This window comes from Hyperoodon ampullatus (assembly GCF_949752795.1).
Source record: "Hyperoodon ampullatus genome assembly, chromosome: 14".
Classification (NCBI taxonomy): Eukaryota; Metazoa; Chordata; class Mammalia; order Artiodactyla; family Ziphiidae; genus Hyperoodon; species Hyperoodon ampullatus.
Window position 1 is genome coordinate 50,818,935 of NC_136927.1, and position 17,435 is coordinate 50,836,369.

Here is a 17,435-nt window from a genome sequence, read left to right on the forward strand (position 1 = left end):
CCACTGCGCCACCAGGGAAGCCCCCCATTCGTTTCTTTTTTTTTTTTTTGCGGTACGCGGGCCTCTCACTGCTGTGGCCTCTCCCGTTGCGGAGCACAGGCTCCGGATGCGCAGGCTCAGCGGCCATGGCTCACGGGTGCAGCCGCTCCGCGGCATATGGGATCCTCCCAGACCAGGGCACGAACCCGTGTCCCCTGCAGTGGCAGACGGACTCTAAACCACTGCGCCACCAGGGAAGCCCCCATTCATTTCTTGACCCTCAGTTTCCTTAAGTAAGAGGCGAAAACCCTCCTTAGCCAGCCTATGAGATAGATGCCTGTGAGGCCAATGGGCATTGTCTTTCTGACACCTGAGCTGATAAACAGATTTCAGCAGGTCTCACCAAAGAACACAGAGGCCCCAAGTGGGGACCTGGGAGAGTATTTTAAAGGTCTGCCTCTCAGGGTAGGCATTTCAGGCAGATTAGAGTGAGGGGCAGGATTTGGGAGGGGTGTCCCTCAAGTCGCCCACCATAGATGAGTGCCTCGTGCATGGAAAGAAAGTGGAGCCAGCCCCCTCCAACCATCCCCTTTCTCCACGCCCCCCCTGACCCAGCCCTCTCCCTCTGACAGTGGCAAGCTGGTTTCTCCCAAGTGGAAGAATTTCAAAGGCCTCAAGCTGCTGTGCCGGGACAAGATCCGCCTCAACAACGCCATCTGGAGGGCCTGGTATATCCAGTGTGAGTGGGCACCACAGGCCCCAGCAGGAGGACTGACAAAGGGGCTGCCCCAGAAACCCCCAGGGCCCTCAGGGCCAGCAACCACAGAGAGCTTTGGGGGAAGCCAGGTCCCCAGCATCAGGACCCCTCAACAGCTTCTAAACCCAGAGGGTCTTGGGGGATGTGTCCCAAAGGGTGCTCTCCACTGTGAAGTTGGACACAGCAGGGGTCACCCTTCGGAAGTCCTAAAGTGAGCTGAGATTTGGGGAACAGTTCAAGGCCCATTCTGCATCCCATTAGTGTAGTCAGGTGCCTCAAATGCCAGGGTAGAAAGAGGCATTCAATACTATCCGGGCCAATCACACCGCTTTGCAAAGGGGAAACTCAGATCCTGGTGGGTCTCCACCAGCCTTCCATTGACGTCCTTAGCTTCCCCACCATGGAGATTTGGGGGGAGGGGGCCCAGAGAGGCCACGTGGAAGGGACTCTGGTCTTGGAGTCACCCAGAGCTGGTTTCCCACCCTGGCTCTGCCCCTTGCTGGCTGTGTGACTGCAGGCAAGTTGTCTAACCTCTCTGAACCCATTTTTTCATCTATGAAATGAGGCCAAGAGTCCTAACTTTGATGGCTGGCATGGGGATAATGGGTATGAACAGGGCTGGCACAAAGTTGGTGCTTAATAAATGATGGTTGAATCCGATGTACCCTTGAGGAGGTCACGGTCATTCATTTGGGGATACAAAACCCACCTATGCCCCATGGCAGGGTAGCAGAGGCTGAGAGACCTGTGCTGGACCTTGTGCTGGACCTTGTCCAGCTCAGTAAGGTCCTCCTGTAGGATCAAAGGCTGCGCTGAGCTGGGAACACAGCGTAGGAGGGACCACACACGGTATTCTCTGTAGTGGCCCCGCTGGATTCCACTCAAGCAGAGAAAACAAGTGGGTTTTTTTGTTTTGTTTGTTTTTGGTTTCTATTCATCTTTGTGCCTGGCACTTTCCTAAATCATCTTATTTAAGGCTTCTTAGCAACCCTGGGAGATAGGTTTTATCACCCCCATTTTATGGACGAGCAAGTGAGACCCAGAAGGCTAGTGACTTACTCAGGGTCACTGAGCATAAAAGGAGCAGAGCTATGACTGGCTGTGAAGTCAGGGCTCTCCAGCTCGGCCCGGCGCCCCTTCCACTGCTCCCAGCTGGCTGGCTTCCAGCCCTCGCCTGAGAATGTTAAGGATGGGCCCTGCCCAAACCAGGAAGCTGATAGGCCGGGGGGAGAAGGTGTCTCTAACTCCCTCACCCTCCCACCCCACCCCGAGTTTTCACCCTCTACCCTTTCCCCTCAAAGCTGGATGGGGTGCAGACCCTTCTCTCTGCAGAAGAAATTTCTGATGCCACCCAGGGGTCCTCACCCAGCTTGTGGCACAAGTTGATGGAAGGACTCCAAGTTCTAAGTCAGAGGGGGGTTGAGTCAAGTTCTAGCACACCCTAGCTGTGTGACCTTGGGAAAGTTCCTAGCCTCCCCCAGTTGGTGCTTGCTCATCTGTAAAGTGGGAATCATAATAGATCCTATTGCTGAGGTTTGCTGTGAGTTTTCAGCGAGATAGATGGTCCACATCTCAGCACAGGGCCTGAAACACACAAGGGCTCCCTGAAGGTGAGCTGCTGGGATTTACTACTATTATTGTGATAATAGCAACACCAGGCCTCTAACAAATGTCAGGATTCCTCCTCCCTGAACACGGAAGGTTTGCAGGGGGGCTTCAGGAAAGGGGGAGGAGTGGGATTGCTGGAGGGCTGCCTGGCTCCTCCCCCTCACGCCCCCACCCTTAGGCAGGCTCCTGGCCTCCAAGAGCCCTTCCTTTTCCACACCCCCAAGTCATCTTGATTTCCTCTGATATCCCAGAGCACCTCTCATGAGCTGACTCTCCACCTTGCTTTAGCTCATGTGGTGTGTGTGCTTTCCTTGTCTCTCCCACTAAGCTGGGAGATTCATCCCCGATTCATTCATGGATCCCCTGTCCCAGCATCTATCCCAGCATAGGTGCAAGGGCCTAGGAGGCTGCATGAATGGATGAACTTATCATTGTTAAATAAAGCATGTCCCAGCTCTAAGAAGCCACATGACCCCTGCCCTTCTGTCCAGAGCACAGGGTTGCCAAGTGGGGAAGGGCAGAGCCTGACCAGGCCTGCTCAGCACTGACTCTCTGGGGGCCCTGGGCAAGCCCAGTCTTTCCTGGTGCTCATATCCTCAACGAGGCAGCCAGAAACAGATACTCTGACATCCTCCTTGCTCTAACCCCCAGGAGTCCATGCAGCCTGGACTGCTGTGTGCCAAGCTCTGTGCCAGATGTAAGGATTTGGGGCTAAAGGGCACAGCTTCTGCCTTCACTCCCAACGGAGAGGCCAGCATGTAGAGAAATGGCCAAGGCAGGGTGGAAAGTGAGGCACATGGGACCATGGGGTTTCAGACAAGGGAAAGCTTCCTAGAACAGGGGCAGCCCTAGGCTATCCTGATGGGAGGGCAGACGTGATGAGGCAGAGGGAAGGGAAGGGGATTCTATGTAGAATAAAACCAGAGGGCTGTTGGGGGTGGGGGTGGGGGTTAGGGTCTGGCTTCAAGGTGGGGCATATGAAGGCGATGGAAAGGCAGGAGAAGCAGTGGGGCCAGTCCCGGAGGGCTTGGAAGCCAAGCTAAGGGGTGTGGGCTTTATCCTGGAGGTTCAGGGAGCCATGGAGGGGTTTAGGCCTGTACTGCCCTTTAGGAAGAATTGACTTGCCCGCATCAGGAAGATGGGCTGGAGAGCATGAGGCTGGAGTCAGGGAGGTCTAGGCAAGAAATGACACCAGACCAGGGGGAACAGTGAAAATATGGAGGGGAGGGGACGGTGGAAGAAATGCCACACACCCTTGGGATTGAGAGGGTTAGTCCATGGATTAGATGGGGACACTGGGCGAGGGTGGGGAGCTGGGAGAATGGGAGGCAGTGTTGGCAGTCCAGAGGAGGCTTGGGATTGGGAGGGAAGTTCCCAAACATCTGAGAGTGATGTTTTGAGACATCCTAGTGGAGGTTCCCCAGGCAGCTGGAAGATGGGTCTGAAACTGGAAAGGAGCAGGGTGAGAGAGGCTAGGGGGAGTGGGCCTGGCAGAAGGGCCAGTGAAAAGTGGTCAGGGAGGTAGGAGAACAGAGGGAAGGCTCCCGGGGCTTAGGGAGGAGGAGGGTGCCCTACAGCCAAGGTCTCGGAGGACCAGACTGGGGAGGGCCAGAGCCTTGAGTTCAGGAGCTGGGCCAGCGGGGTGGGTGTGCGGGCAGATGCTGAGGTACCGGAGGTGACAGTGCAACTGGGAGGGCAGAGGTGGATGTGGTGTGCCAGAGTCTGGGAGGAAAGCAAAGGGGTGACGGGAAGAAATTTAGCTTGTTGGGAAGCAAAGGAAGGGGAAAGTTTGAGAGGTAAAGGAGAGCCTGGAATTTGTTTATAGGCCAAAAAGGAGCCTGGAGAGAGATGAGGGTTGAAGACAGGGATGGGAGTGGAGGAGGCAGAGAAAGGGCTCAGGCAGTGGCCTGAAGTGGGCCAGCAGTGGTTCTCTGGGATGGAATTGGGCATCCTGAAGCAGGGGACCAGGGCTCTGGGCCTCTAGCCCGCCAGCCTGACCAGGACCTTCTTGGGGCAATTAACTTCGTGTGGCCCAACAATGCCATTCAGCAAGCATTGCCTGCACACCTACCAGGCTCCCAAGGGGGCAGATGGGGTGTGGGAGGTTTGTTTTACAGGGTCTCATAGAAGAGGGAGATCTGGGAGAGCTAGAGCAGGCAGCAAGGCTTCCTGGAGGAGGTGGCACTTAATCAGAGCATGGAAGGCCAGGCAGGCAGGATTTCATAGTGTGGCACTTGAGTCCCAGTCCCTTTGGAGTGGGAGATGAGGGAGCTGGACACCCCTGACCTGGCGCTCTTCTCTCAGATGTGGAGCGGAGGAAGAGCCCCGTGTGTGGCTTCGTGACCCCCCTGCAGGGGCCTGAGGCTGATGAGCACCGGAAACCGGAGGTAGCTGAGACCACGGGACCAACCACCTGCCGCCCCACCAAGCCAGGCCCCTCCTGCCCATCACTCCTCATGCTGAGCGGGAGGGGCTGGCCCAGAGGGAGACTGGGTGAGGGGTGGGGTCAGTGCCACCCCTCGCACTGAGTCCCCTATCCGGCCCTCCTCAGGCCGTCGTCTTGGAGGGGAATTACTGGAAGCGGCGCATCGAGGTGGTGATGCGCGAGTACCATAAGTGGCGCATCTACTACAAGAAGCGGGTCAGTGGGGGGCCCTTTCCCCTGCGACTTCTGGCCACGGCCTCTCTTGCAAGAGCCCCGGAGGGCTTCCCCCCAACCCCAAGCCCTACCCTGTCCTCCATTAAGACCGAGGCCGACAGCGCCACCCAGTGGCCACAGGGCCTCCTCGCAACCTCCTTACCTCCCAGGGCCAAAGAGCTTCCATGGGGAAGTGAGGGATCCGGTTGATCTAGGGGAGCTAGTGAGTACGGGAGGCCTTGGCGGGGAGCGATGGAGGAGCGGAAGGGGATCCAGTGTCCACCTTTGTGTGTTCCTGCAGCTCCGTAAGTCCAGCAGGGAAGGGGATCTCCTGGCCCCAAAGCAGGTGGGTGCTCCCTGGACCCAGAGAATGGATGCTTCCCTCTGGGTGCGCGAGGCAGTGGTGGTGGGGTGAGGGTGGGACGCGAGTGGAGTGGGTGTGTCCTCTGGTTGATTAATTGAGCTTTTCACCTCTTGGGAAGGGCAACATTGGAGCGCAGTGGTGGGAAGACCCCAAGCCTTCTGGTTCACTAAGCAAGTGGTGGGGAAGCATGGGGGAACAGAAGGCTCTAAGAACTGGGGACCCAGGTAGGGAAAAGTGTAGGCGCAGGAAGGGACCCTCATCTCTTCAGCAGGCCACCCCAGCCTCTCTCCTGGGAGGAGTTGTTGGAGGCCAGTAGGGTGACCCTAGCCTTTCAGGCAGCAAACTGGGTCCACCGGAGAGAGGAGAGGAGGGGCTATATGCAGAGAGGCCCTCTGGGTGGCTGACCACTTCATCCCCCAGGCAGGGGGCGGCGGGAGGCCCCTGTGTCTCCAGACTGGGAAGGAGTAGGGCAGTGGAGCCCGCCTGGGGCTGCTGACAGCTCTGTCTCCTCAGGGGGAAGGGGGGTGGCAGCCACCGGAGCGATGGTGCGAGCAGCTCTTCACCAGCGTGGTGCCCGTCCTGCTGGCGGGCCCAGAGGAGGAGACCGGCGGGCGGCAGCTTCTGGATCTCGATTGCTTTCTGTCCGACATCTCCGACACACTCTTCACCATGACTCAGCCTGGCCCTACACCCCTGCAGCTGCCCCCCGAGGACGGTGAGGGGCTGCGCCAGGAAAGGGAGGCCTAAGGGGATCCAGGCAGTCAAGGGAGGATGGCCGGGCATGGGTGCCCCCACTCCGTCCTGCTCGATGCTGCTGACATCACCACTGCCCCCTCCAGCCTATGTCGGCAACGCTGACATGATCCAGCCGGACCTGACGCCTCTGCAGCCCAGCCTGGATGACTTCATGGAGATCTCAGGTGGGGCAGGTCCCTCCCCCTGGGTGAGTGGCTGGTCAGGGTCAGTGGGAGGAAAGCCCCAGTACGCTTGAGACCTCAGGCCAGTCCCAGGCCCCTCTGGGAGGGCGGATGATCTGGGTGATTTCTCAGGGATCTTCCTGGTCTCCCTTTGTCTGGCCTTGGGATGCAGGTGCTGTGGCCTCAGGTGAGAGCAAGCCAGACAGGGTACCTAGCAGGGGACGGGGGACCAGGAGCATTGAAGCTGCAGGCTCTGGGGAGTTCCCAGGAGAGCAGTAGATGCTGGGACTGTCTCAGGGGAGAGAGGGACTTTGATGGCTCTCCTTTGTTTGGGTCTATTTATTAGTGTTTATATAATTCATTAAAAAAAACTGTTTATTAAAGAACATTTCAAGCATACACACAGGTAGGGAGAGAGGGTAGTTCACTGACCCTCATGGAATCCTCACCAACGTCAACATATATCACCTCTTGGCCATTCTTATCTCATCTAGACCTCACCCAATTCTTCCCTCCTATGTTATTTTTAAGAAAATCCCAGGAATCGTATCTTACAAAGCATTCTTTAAAGTAGCCCTTGGCCCTGGCTCCCTCTCCTGAACCCCAGGGCCACCAGTCGCTGGTTTCTCATGTCCCTCCAGAGATACCATGTCTATATAGCACATGTGGACCAATGTCTCTTTTTGTCTCTGTAGCAGCCTGTTTCCCGCGTTGCTTTCTTCACTTAGCTGTAGACCTTGGAGACTGCTGCTGATAGCCACACACTTAGGGGGCTCCGGAGCCATGCTGGGGGTCAGACCTGGAGGCTCAGCCTGTCTCAGCAGAGGCCTCGGGCGCAGAAAGGGGGTTCCTGGGATAAAGGCTCGCATTGGGTGACCCCTCCACTCCTTCCTGACTGGCAGGGTCCTGGGCCTGTCAGTTAAGAGGTGGAGGCCTATGGGGCGGGGACGAGGGAATGAGGAACCACCCCCATGCCTGCCTGGGTGGGGGCTGGGGGCTGCGGGGACAGCAGTGTTGATGGCAGTGCCCTGGGAGCAGACCAGCCTGGGAGGGCAGCAGCCCCGTCTGGGCACACAGACCCCTGCTGCAGGTAGGAGCCCAGCCGCTCCCCGCCAAACCCGGGCTCTGGGCAAAACCTGACCGACCGGGGCTGGGAAGCGACTTCTCTCAGCGCAGGGTGGCTGCCAGAGTGGGGGCCAGCGAGGGCAACCTACGGTAGGGGTTGTGGGTCACACAGGGGAGGCGGCTAGTGTGGCCCCCTTAAGCGCCCCGTGAACTGGGAGGGCAGGGAGCGCCAGGGCCGTCAGGGCTGTCGCTTGGTCCCCAAGAGCTCCTCACTTGAGAGGAAACCTAGTGAGGGGGCCATAACTCTGTGGAGGGAGGGGGCTTGGTGGAGGGGCTCAGGGAGTGGGGAGAGGCTGGGTGAGGGCCACTCGGGGAAGCACGGGGCGGGGGAGGGGCTCAGCCAGGGGATGGCAGGTCAGTGGGGGCGACAGGGTGGGAGGGCTCCGCGGGTGGCTGGGACTCGGAAGTGCCTTCTGCCGGCGTGGGGTGGGGACACGCCGTGGTGACTCAGGCTGGGCTGGGCTTGCTGCTCTGTGAGCCCCTCCGGGTTCTGGGGAGTGGGCGGCATGGGGAGCAGCAGCTGCTCTGCGGCCCTGAGCCTCCTGGGGCTACGTGATGAGGCCCATGGTTCCTGGGGGCCGGGGGTGGAGGATCGGCGGCCGCTCACCCGCTACCACCCAGTCCTTCTGTTGAAGGGAGGCAGGAGGACAGCAAGAAGTTCCCTTCGGACCTTGTGGCCGAGAAAGACACACAGACACACACAGAGGTGGGCACAGGGCAGACATGTACACACTGAGCACCTCACACCAGGGCAGGTGCACACGGACTCAGACAGAGCTCCAGACAGTGGGACCGACACACAGGGAGGCAGACAGACAGGTGCTACATGAGACTGACACGCGCAGAGCCGGCCATCCAGCAACACACGGGCCCCCAGTCACATGAGATGCACAAATAAGACCCAATCTGGCTCGAGGTTTGATGCTGGCTTATCCCACTCCTGAGTTTCCTTCAAGGGGCCCCCGGGAGAAAGGCCTGACCAACTGTCTTGGCCAGGGGGCTGGGGTCCATCCAAGGCCAGTGGGGTCACGTCTGACCAGACCAGGAGGCCTTGGAAGCTGGTGCAGACAGGAGGCTGTTCAGGGTCAGAGAAAGGTGCCCGGAAGGGAGCGGGCGGGCGGGCGGCGCCCAGGCCCGGGATGTGGTTAGGCCTCAGGCAGCTGCTTCCCAAAACCAGAATAGCCTGGGGCTTACACAATCCGCACCTCGAACAATCTGGCTGCCCCCATCCCTGCCAGCTCTTCCAGACCTTCCAGCACCCCCTCACTCCTGCCCCCACTCTGAGCCCACCCTCTGACCCCTGCTCTGACCCCCCTTAGTCCCTTCACCCACACTCCTGAGCTCTGTCCCTGTAGCCCTACCCATTGACCTTCCAACAAACCCGACTTGTCCCAGACCCACTGACCTTCTGACCCCTCTCACCCCTAACTCACTCCGTGAACTCCTGACACCATGATGCCCTTTTCCCCATCCTAGACCTCCTCCCCTTGGACCCCACCCTTTCCCTGCCCGGTAGTCTCTAGTACCACCCCGCCCCGCCACGTCCCCAGCAGAGCTGGTAACAGAAGCAGACAAGGCCTGGGATTCCCAGGCCGGGAGTGGGGAAGAGGGGCCTCTGGAGCCAGTTTTGGGGCTCGGTGGGAGGGCTGCTTCCTGGGGTGTCCCACTGACACCCCCGCACATCCCCCTGCTGTCTCCCACTCAGGCCCATCCCACCAGAGCCTCTGCTGTGGCTTCCCCTGAGTGAGACAGAAACTCTCCCAGTTTCACAATCTCCTGTGGAAGGCCCCCCCTCCCTTGCTGGCCCCCACCCCACTGCCAGCCCAGCCTGGGGACAGGGCCAGCCCGCTGCTTCCAGCCGTGGCCTTAGCCCTGACAGCTGCCACCCTGTGTGTCCGAATTACAGATTTCTTCACCAACTACCGCCCCCCACCGACGCCTACACCCTCAAGCTTCCTGGAGCCCCCCAGCTTCGGCCCCATGGCTGACCCTGTCCTCAGCAGTGGGATCCTGGGCTCGGAGGTGCCCTCTGCCTGCTCGGGCATGACCCACCTCTCGGGACATAACCGCCTGCAGGTGAGCTCACCCTGCTCAGCTCACCTGCCCACACCCCGGAGGTATTCAGGGTACTTCCTGAGTATGCTCAGTCCATCGTAAGAGACTGGAGGGGGGAGAAAGACCCCATCTGTGCCCTCCAGGAGGGCACCGTTCAGCTGGGGAGGAAAGACCCTCGTGAAGCAGAACTGACAAGATGGTTGGGGGGGAGCCTGAGGACAGAGGAGCGTGGAGCTGGGCTGCTTGTGAAGACTTCCTGGAAGAGGGGGTAGTTCTGGGCCTTAGTGAATGACTTGGGTCTGGGCAGAAGAAGAGACCAGCAGAGGGGAGGAGAAGCAGGAACGGAAGCATGGAGGCCGAAGCTGAGCATGTGCATTTAGGAAACAGTGACTCTATCATTTTGGTTCAGGAACTCCCAGGTGCACTTCAGATGTTGCCTCCATGATGCTAGGATAGTTGCCTTTTCCCTCCGTTATCAGACTTCTCAGGTACTAGCATAGTTCATTGTTTGAGAGGTCTCTCTCCTTGACTAGACTGTGAGCTCCTTGCTGGAAGGGCTATGCTTTACTCACAGCTGCATCTTCTCATACTTAGCACAGTTCAAGCACATTAATGGCACTGGGTAAATGGTTGCCCAATGAGTGAGCAAGTGAGTGAATGGATGAGTGTGTGGATGGATGGGTGTGTTGGAGAATAGATCGCTGGGTTGTAGATGGGGGTAGATGCTTACATGGTTGGTATATATATAGGTAGGTGAGTGGTTGGTTGGATGGATGGGCTGGTGGATGAATTTGTAAACGAGTAAGTAGTCAATAAATGGGCTGGTGGATGGATGTGCAGCTGGTGAATATACAGATGGTGGATAGATGGACAGACTATGGATGGGTTGGTGGGTGAGTAAGGAAGTATAGGTGGTTGGATGGATTGGTGAATGGGTTAATACCTGGTAGGGTGGTAGAAATATAGGTAGATGAGCTAGCTCATAGATGAGAGCATAGATAGGTAGGTGAATGGATGGAGGATGGATGGATGGATATGGATGGATGGATGGATGGATGGATGGATGGATGGATAGGTTGGTAAGTTATTTGGTGAATGAATGGGCAGGCAGGAAGATTAATGCTCTTTCTCATGCCTAATTTGTGCATAAATTGATTCCACTCTTTCCCCTCATTAGAATATAAGTTTCCTGGGGTGTGTGTCTGAGGCCAGGAACCATTTCTCCCAACTCTCCCAGTGCCCAGTCCAGAGCTCAGCCAGGGCAAGAGGCTGCCTGGGAGGCCTCAGAAAGGCTAGCTCTCTCCCCTGCTCTCTGTCCCCCAACCAGGCTCGGAGCAGCTGCCCTGGCCCTCTGGACTCCAGTGCCTTCCTGAGCTCTGATTTCCTCCTTCCTGAAGACCCCAAGCCCAAGCTCCCACCCACTCCCGCATGCCCACCCCTCCTCCAATACCCCAGCCCTGCCAAGGGGCTTGGCCTGGAGCCCAGTGCCCCACCCCCTTTCCCTCCCATGGCTCCACTGCCTGCTATGCTGCAGCAAGAGCCTCTCTTCTCTCCCAGATTCCCTTTCCCTCCTGTCCCTCCTGCCCCGGGAGTGTCCCCACCGTCTGCTCCCACGGCCTTTTCACCCACCCCCCCGCTGGGCCCAGGCCCTGCCCCCGCCCCCTTCCCCGTAGACCTTCTACCCTCGGGGTACTCAGAGCCCCCGTTTGGGCCTCACTTCACCGTGCCCCAAGGTACGCGGCCCAGAGGCAAGCCCTCTACCCAGTCCCCCAGGGGACGGAGACCCAGCCCCCCGACCTTGGCCCCTGCCACTGCCGGGGGCAACAATCCCTGCCTCGCACAGCTGCTCACAGCAGGTGAGCTGGGAAGGGGGCTGGAGACCAGATGCGGAGTGGAGAGCCTGTGGGATTAGAGGGTGGAGGCTAAGGGGCAGGCTCAGCCGGAGGGCAGGTGGCAAGGAATGAGGGACCTGGGCCCTGAACCCAAAAGCGGTGTGGGCAGTGAGGAGGGGAGGGACGGGGTCTTGGGAGATGATGAGATGGGGGCCCCAGCAGCCCTCACAGTTCTGTCTTTGCACAGCCAAGCCTGAGCAAGCCCTGGAACCTGCGCTCGTGTCCAGCGCCCTCCTCCAGTCCCCAGGGTCCCCGGTAAGATGGCGGGCACTGGGAGGTGGCGGTGAACCCCGGGGCTTCACCCCGACTCTCTGCCCTTCTCCACCCCAGCAGGAGATAGCCCCCGAGTTCCCCTGCACCTTCTTTCCCCCGACCCCGGCCCCTACACCGCCCCGACCACCTCCGGGTCCAGCCACATTGGCCCCTCCCAGGCCCCTGATTGTCCCCAAAGCGGAGCGGCTCTCGCCCCCAGCACCCAGCGGTAAAGAGGGGTTGCAGGGATCGGGGAGCTCTGTGGGGGGAGGGAGGGGAAGGAAGAAGGGGGGACTACATCTGGGGCCAGGATGAGAGGGCCAGGGCAATGGGACCCTCTCCCCTGTGTTGGTCTGTCTGTGGGTCTGTCTGTCTCTGACACAGGTGGTGAGCGGCGGCTGTCTGGGGAGCTCAACGCCCTGCCGGGCCCGGGGACTCTGAGCATGTGCATCTCTTCCCCTCAACGCATCGTAAGCCGGGGCCATCTGGACAACAAGGTGGCACCATTTCTCACCCTAAGGTCTGTTTGCTCCCCCCAGGCCCTCCCACGCCCCCTCCTAGGCTCACCCCACTTTCTGCCCCCTCAGACCGAAAATAGGCGCATCACACACATCTCTGCGGAGCAGAAGCGGCGCTTCAACATCAAGCTGGGGTTTGACACTCTGCACGGGTTGGTGAGCACGCTCAGCACCCAGCCCAACGTCAAGGTGAGTCTCCAGCCCAGGTTGGCAGCCCCGAGCCCCAGGGCCCTCCACACACCTGGTTGCCTCCTCCCATCCCAGTGCCTCAGTGGGTCCCAGGGTGGGGGAGCCCCAGTCCCTGAGCCCAGCCCTACGGTGCTGCTGTAGATGAGCAAAGCCACCACGCTGCAGAAGACGGCCGAGTACATCGCCATGCTGCAGCAGGAGCGAGCCGCCAAGCAGGAGGAGGCCCAGCAGCTCCGGGACCAGATCGAGGCGCTCAATGCCGCCATCAAGTGGGTGGGGGGCCCTGCAGGCGCTGGGCCAGAGGGCCTGCTGCCTGACTCCCCGCCCTGACCTGCCCCGTGCCCCCAGCCTGTGCCAGCAGCAGCTGCCTGCTACGGGAGTGCCCATCACACACCAGCGGTTCGACCAAATGCGAGACATGTTCGATGACTATGTCCGGACCCGCACACTGCATAACTGGAAGTTCTGGGTAGTATCCTCCCTTGGCCAGTGGCGGGGTGAGCGCTGCAGCCGGACCAGGCTGGGCCCGACACAGGCTCCGCTCCCCGGGCCAGGCAGGGTCTCAGAGCTGATCCCAGAGGAAAGGGCTCCGATTCTACCCCCTCCTTCAAGGCCCCTGGCATCTTGGCCAGCAGCATTACCCAGTGATGGGCTGGGAGCAGAGGGAAACTGAGGGGGAGCCCCCTGGGTGAGGGGACCACGGCCCTGCCCTCAGAAAGTCCCAGGGGCAGTTTAGGAGAACCTAAACTTGGAGTAACATGACTGGGGTGGGCCTGTGGGAAGACATAGAATCTCTCACTCCCTTACCTGGTCAAGCCCTTGACTGAGCCAGGGCAGGAAGCCCAGGGATGGGGGATAGTCCAGCCCAGAAGGAAGGTCCTGGAGGAGCTGGGGGAAGGGCCTGAGAGCCAGAGAGCTGGGAGAGCCTTAGAGTATGGGAAGGCGGCTACAGTAGGAGTCCTTAGGGTTCAAGGCTGGACAGTGGCCAGATGTCAGGGCTACATGTGAAATGGATGAGGGTACCAGCTGGATGACAGAACTGCTCCTTGACCTGGGTCCAGTTCAGCATCCTCATCCGGCCTCTGTTTGAGTCCTTCAATGGGATGGTGTCTACGGCAAGCCTGCAGAGCCTCCGCCAGACCTCACTGGCCTGGCTGGACCAGTACTGCTCCCTGCCAGCTCTCCGACCAAGTACGTGAGCCACCTGCCTGCTCAGCAGGGTGTCCAAGCCTCAGGGCAGGGGGTTCCACCCTACTCAGACCCCAGGTCCAGCCTGTCTTCACTGTGGCCTAGGGTTTTGTCCATCCCCACCATGCCCCCAGATGGGCCACCAGGACACCTGCAGACGGAGATCCTAGGAGGGGCTGACTGACAGTCTTGCTAACTAGTACCTCCCCCAATCCCTTTGTCTTCAGCATCCAAGGGTAGGGCCCTGACCCCAGAAAGTGTCTCTCCCTCTCTCTCTCTTTTCCAAGCTGTTCTGAACTCCCTACGCCAGCTGAGTACATCTACCAGTATCCTGACGGACCCAGACTGTATACCCGAGCAAGCCACACGGGCAGTCACAGAGGGCACCCTTGGCAAATCTTTATAGTGCTGGCCGGACGGTGCTGCTCACTCAGCTGCCCTGGGGCTGCTCTCCCTGGGCACTCCCCTCCTGCTCCGGGTCCTGGCTGTCAAGCAGGGTTTCTTCTGATCTCCTGGGAGCCAGGAAGAACTGAGTTCCAGTCCCTGCTCTACTATAGCAACAATGCTGTGATCTGGGGAGCTCATCCTCCCTCTTTGGACCTCCATTCTCCAGTCTGAAAAATGGGGACAGGGAAGCTTCAAGTAGAAGAGGATCCCAAGGCCTTAGCAGCTGTGGCGCCTGGGGGCCTAAGCTGGCAACTCAGGGAGTTTGAAAGAGGGAAGGGGACGCTTGTCACTCCCACCTGCTCCCCCCCACAGGTCAGGCACAGGCCTCTGTTTCTAAGCCGGGAAGGAGAAAAGGAGGTTCCTTCTCTCTGCTCCTCCACAGGTAGCCTGGAGGGGCTGCGGGATGGCATCCCTGAGTGAGGCCAGGAAGGTCTGATCCCAGGAGAGAGCAGGGCAGGGGGTGGCCAAGCCAGGGGAGGCATCTGGTATGTGTGTGGATGAGTGTGTGTGGATTTTATAAAGAATTCTTGACCAATAAAAAAAACTGTCAGGGACTGTCAGAATTTCTCGCTCTGGGATGGAAAGAGAGTGGTTTGCAGTGGGAGGTGGCCTTGTATAGGGCCTCGCTGGCCATGAAGGGACCTTAGCTTGTCCTCTGAGCTGGAAGCTCCTGGAGGGTTTTTTTTTTTTTTGCGGTACGTGGGCCTCTCACTGTTGTGGCCTCTCCCGCTGCGGAGCACAGGCTCTGGATGCGCAGGCCCAGCGGCCATGGCTCATGGGCCCAGCTGCTCCTTGGCATGTGGGATCTTCCCGGACTGGGGCACGAACCTGTGTCCCCTGCATCGGCAGGCGGACTCTCAACCACTGCGCCACCAGGTAAGCCCTCCTGGAGGGTTTTGAGTGGAGGTGAAAGAAGATCAGACAGAGCTTCTTAACAGGATCCCTCTGGGGGCTGAGTTGTGAATAGGCCACAGGGAGTCAAGGGAGAGATGACAGACACTCAGCCTGGAAATCCTCTGTGGCCAGGGGGAGGTTCAGAGAGGCTCGCCACCTTCTACGCTGGAGGAGGGCAGAGCCGGGACCCCAGCGTGGAAGTGACAGGGCCTTCCATCCGAACCATCCAGAAGGAGAACGTTGCCTTAGCGGGTAGTGACGGCCTCACTGCGTGAGATGTGCAAGCAGAGGGTGGGTGGCCACCGGGTCGGGACGTCTGAGAAGGAACTGATACTGCAGATTGGAAGTTGGGGCAAATGGCCCCAATACTTCGTCGATCCTTTTTAAAATTTTCTTTTTTGGCTGCACCGCTCGGCTTGTGGGATCTTAGTTCCCCGACCAGGAATTGAACCCGTGCCCCCTGCAGTGAAAGTGCCAAGTCCTAACCACTGGACTGCTGGAGAATTCCCTTTCATTTATTCATTTAACAAATATTTCCTGAGGGCCTACCACAGACCAAGCTATGGTCTTGGCCCTGAGGAATCTGTTCACCGCTGCACCTCTCTCCTCGTGGAGCGTACATTCGGGCCTGGCGAGTCTGAGCCCTCTCACATGCTCAGAAACCTCTGGAGACGTTTGGGGAGACATTTGCAGGCTAGCAACAGGAGCTGGCTTTCTGGGGGCTTTGACTTTCCCTCAGTCATGTAGAATAATAATGACGATAACATGAGTAACTGCACCATCATCTAGTGTTTACCACGTGCCAAGCACGATTCTAGGCACTTTATTTATATTCACCCACTAATCCTCTCCACACCTACCTCTGTAGGTCTGCGGCGAGGATTGAAGAGTAACTATTCATAAAGCACTTACTACAGTGCCTGGCATATAACGCGATGGAAGATTTATCGTAATGATTACTATTGTCCCCACTTTACAGATGAAAAATTGAGACAGAGAGATGTTAACTAGCCCAAGTTTGCACAGTTTCTGAGGTGCCCACCCAGACTGTCTTGCTTCAGAGTTTCTGCTTTTAGCCACTTTTTACTGTGCAGGTGACAGATGTACCCAGCCTTTAGGTGGTATCTGCTGCTGCAGACAAAGGCTTGAAGAGGCTCTCTGAAAGGTAAATTCCTGGCAGTTTGTGTGCTGCTGTTTTCACCCACTCATCCTGCCAGGAAGGTCCCCATAAGACATCCCCTTGACCCTGTGTCCCACTCCAGAGGCCACCTTCCCTTAAGAGAGTCGTCTACACCTGCCTTCCCTCCTTCCCCTCCCGTCTGCCCCCAGCCCCCTGCCTTTGGGCTCCTCCTCCCTCCCCCCCTTCCTCCCCAGCCTCACCCCTGCACAGACTCTGCTCTCTCCAAGGTCACTTGGCTCCCTTATTGCCAAATCCAACAACCACTTCGTAGTGCTCCTGGGCCTTCAGACCTCCTTCTTGAATCACTCTTTCCCTGCAGATCCAGAATTCTCGCCAGGCTCTCCTCCGCCCTGGCAGTGCCTCCCCAGTCCCTGCTGTGGGAGCCTCTTCTTCGGCCCACTGCCCTTCTCACTCTATGGCAAGCCCTGGACACTGCAATCCCCTTCAGCCTCTCTGCTGAGGCCTCCCTATTCTGTATCTGCGCTGCCCTCTCCCCAGAGGGACACAACCACGTATCTGACTGCCACCCTGACCTCCCCCTCTGAATGTTCCACAGCTCCCTTAACCCTGAAGGAGCCAAAATAGAACTCATCATTTCCAAGGCTATAGCTCACATTCTTCCCCCTCCAACCTGAACCTGCCCAGGAAGGGTACCCCCGTCCAGACACTTGTGCCAACAGGAAACAGTCATCTTTGGCTCTTCCCTATACCCCACTGCCCTGTGGTGTGTTACCAAGGCCTGGCCAGTTTGTTGCAGGAGAGAATGGTCATGTCCCAGGTCATAGGTGAGTCCCTGGGATGAGTCACCAAGTGAGGGTCCTTGGCTTCGCACAGGAAAGAATTCAAGAGCGAGCCATAGTAAAGTGAAAACAGGTTTATTGAGAGAGGTACACATTCCATAGGCAGAATGTGGTCCGTCTCAGAAGACAAGAGCAGCCCCAGGGCATGGGGTCGTCTCAGAAAATGAGAGCACCCCGAAATAAGGGGTGGTTAGTTTTTATGGGCTGGGTAACTTTATAGGCTAAAGAGTGGGAGGTTTATTCCAGCTATTTTGGGAAAGGGGCAGAGATTTCCAGGAATTGGACCACTGCTCACTGTTTGGCCTTTTATGGTTGGCCTTGGAACTGTCACGGTGCCTGGGAGTGTGTCATTTAGTATATGCTAATGTGTTACAATGAGCATATAGTGAGGCTCAAGGTCTACTGGAAGTTAAATCTTCCACTACCTTGGGTCTAGCTGGTTCTAAGCAGTTTTTGTTGTGTCCTCAACGGCTATGTCATCCTTTTCATGGTTGTGCCCTGCTCCCTTCCCTCTCGTCTCAAGTTGACCTCATAAGCATCCATACACATGGCCACCGCCCTGGTCTGACAGAATATCACTTTTTTTTGTTCTGTTTTTCTGTTTGTTTTTTTGTTTGTTTTTTTGGTTGCAT

At 58.1% G+C, this 17,435-nt stretch overlaps 1 protein-coding gene across 1 annotated transcript; it reads left to right on the forward strand.

Annotated features, from left to right (window-relative positions):
* The first annotated feature begins 4,928 nt into the window (after positions 1-4,928).
* MLXIPL (MLX interacting protein like) lies at positions 4,929-13,974 on the forward strand. The gene is given in 14 exon segments (XM_079718888.1): positions 4,929-4,985; positions 5,284-5,328; positions 5,860-6,061; positions 6,186-6,266; positions 9,295-9,464; positions 10,771-11,299; positions 11,523-11,590; positions 11,666-11,846; positions 11,849-12,084; positions 12,175-12,294; positions 12,436-12,563; positions 12,643-12,766; positions 13,356-13,485; positions 13,770-13,974. Coding segments are annotated over 14 exon segments (2,175 nt in total). The 5' UTR covers positions 4,929-4,943; the 3' UTR covers positions 13,889-13,974.
* Positions 13,975-17,435: the final 3,461 nt, after the last annotated feature.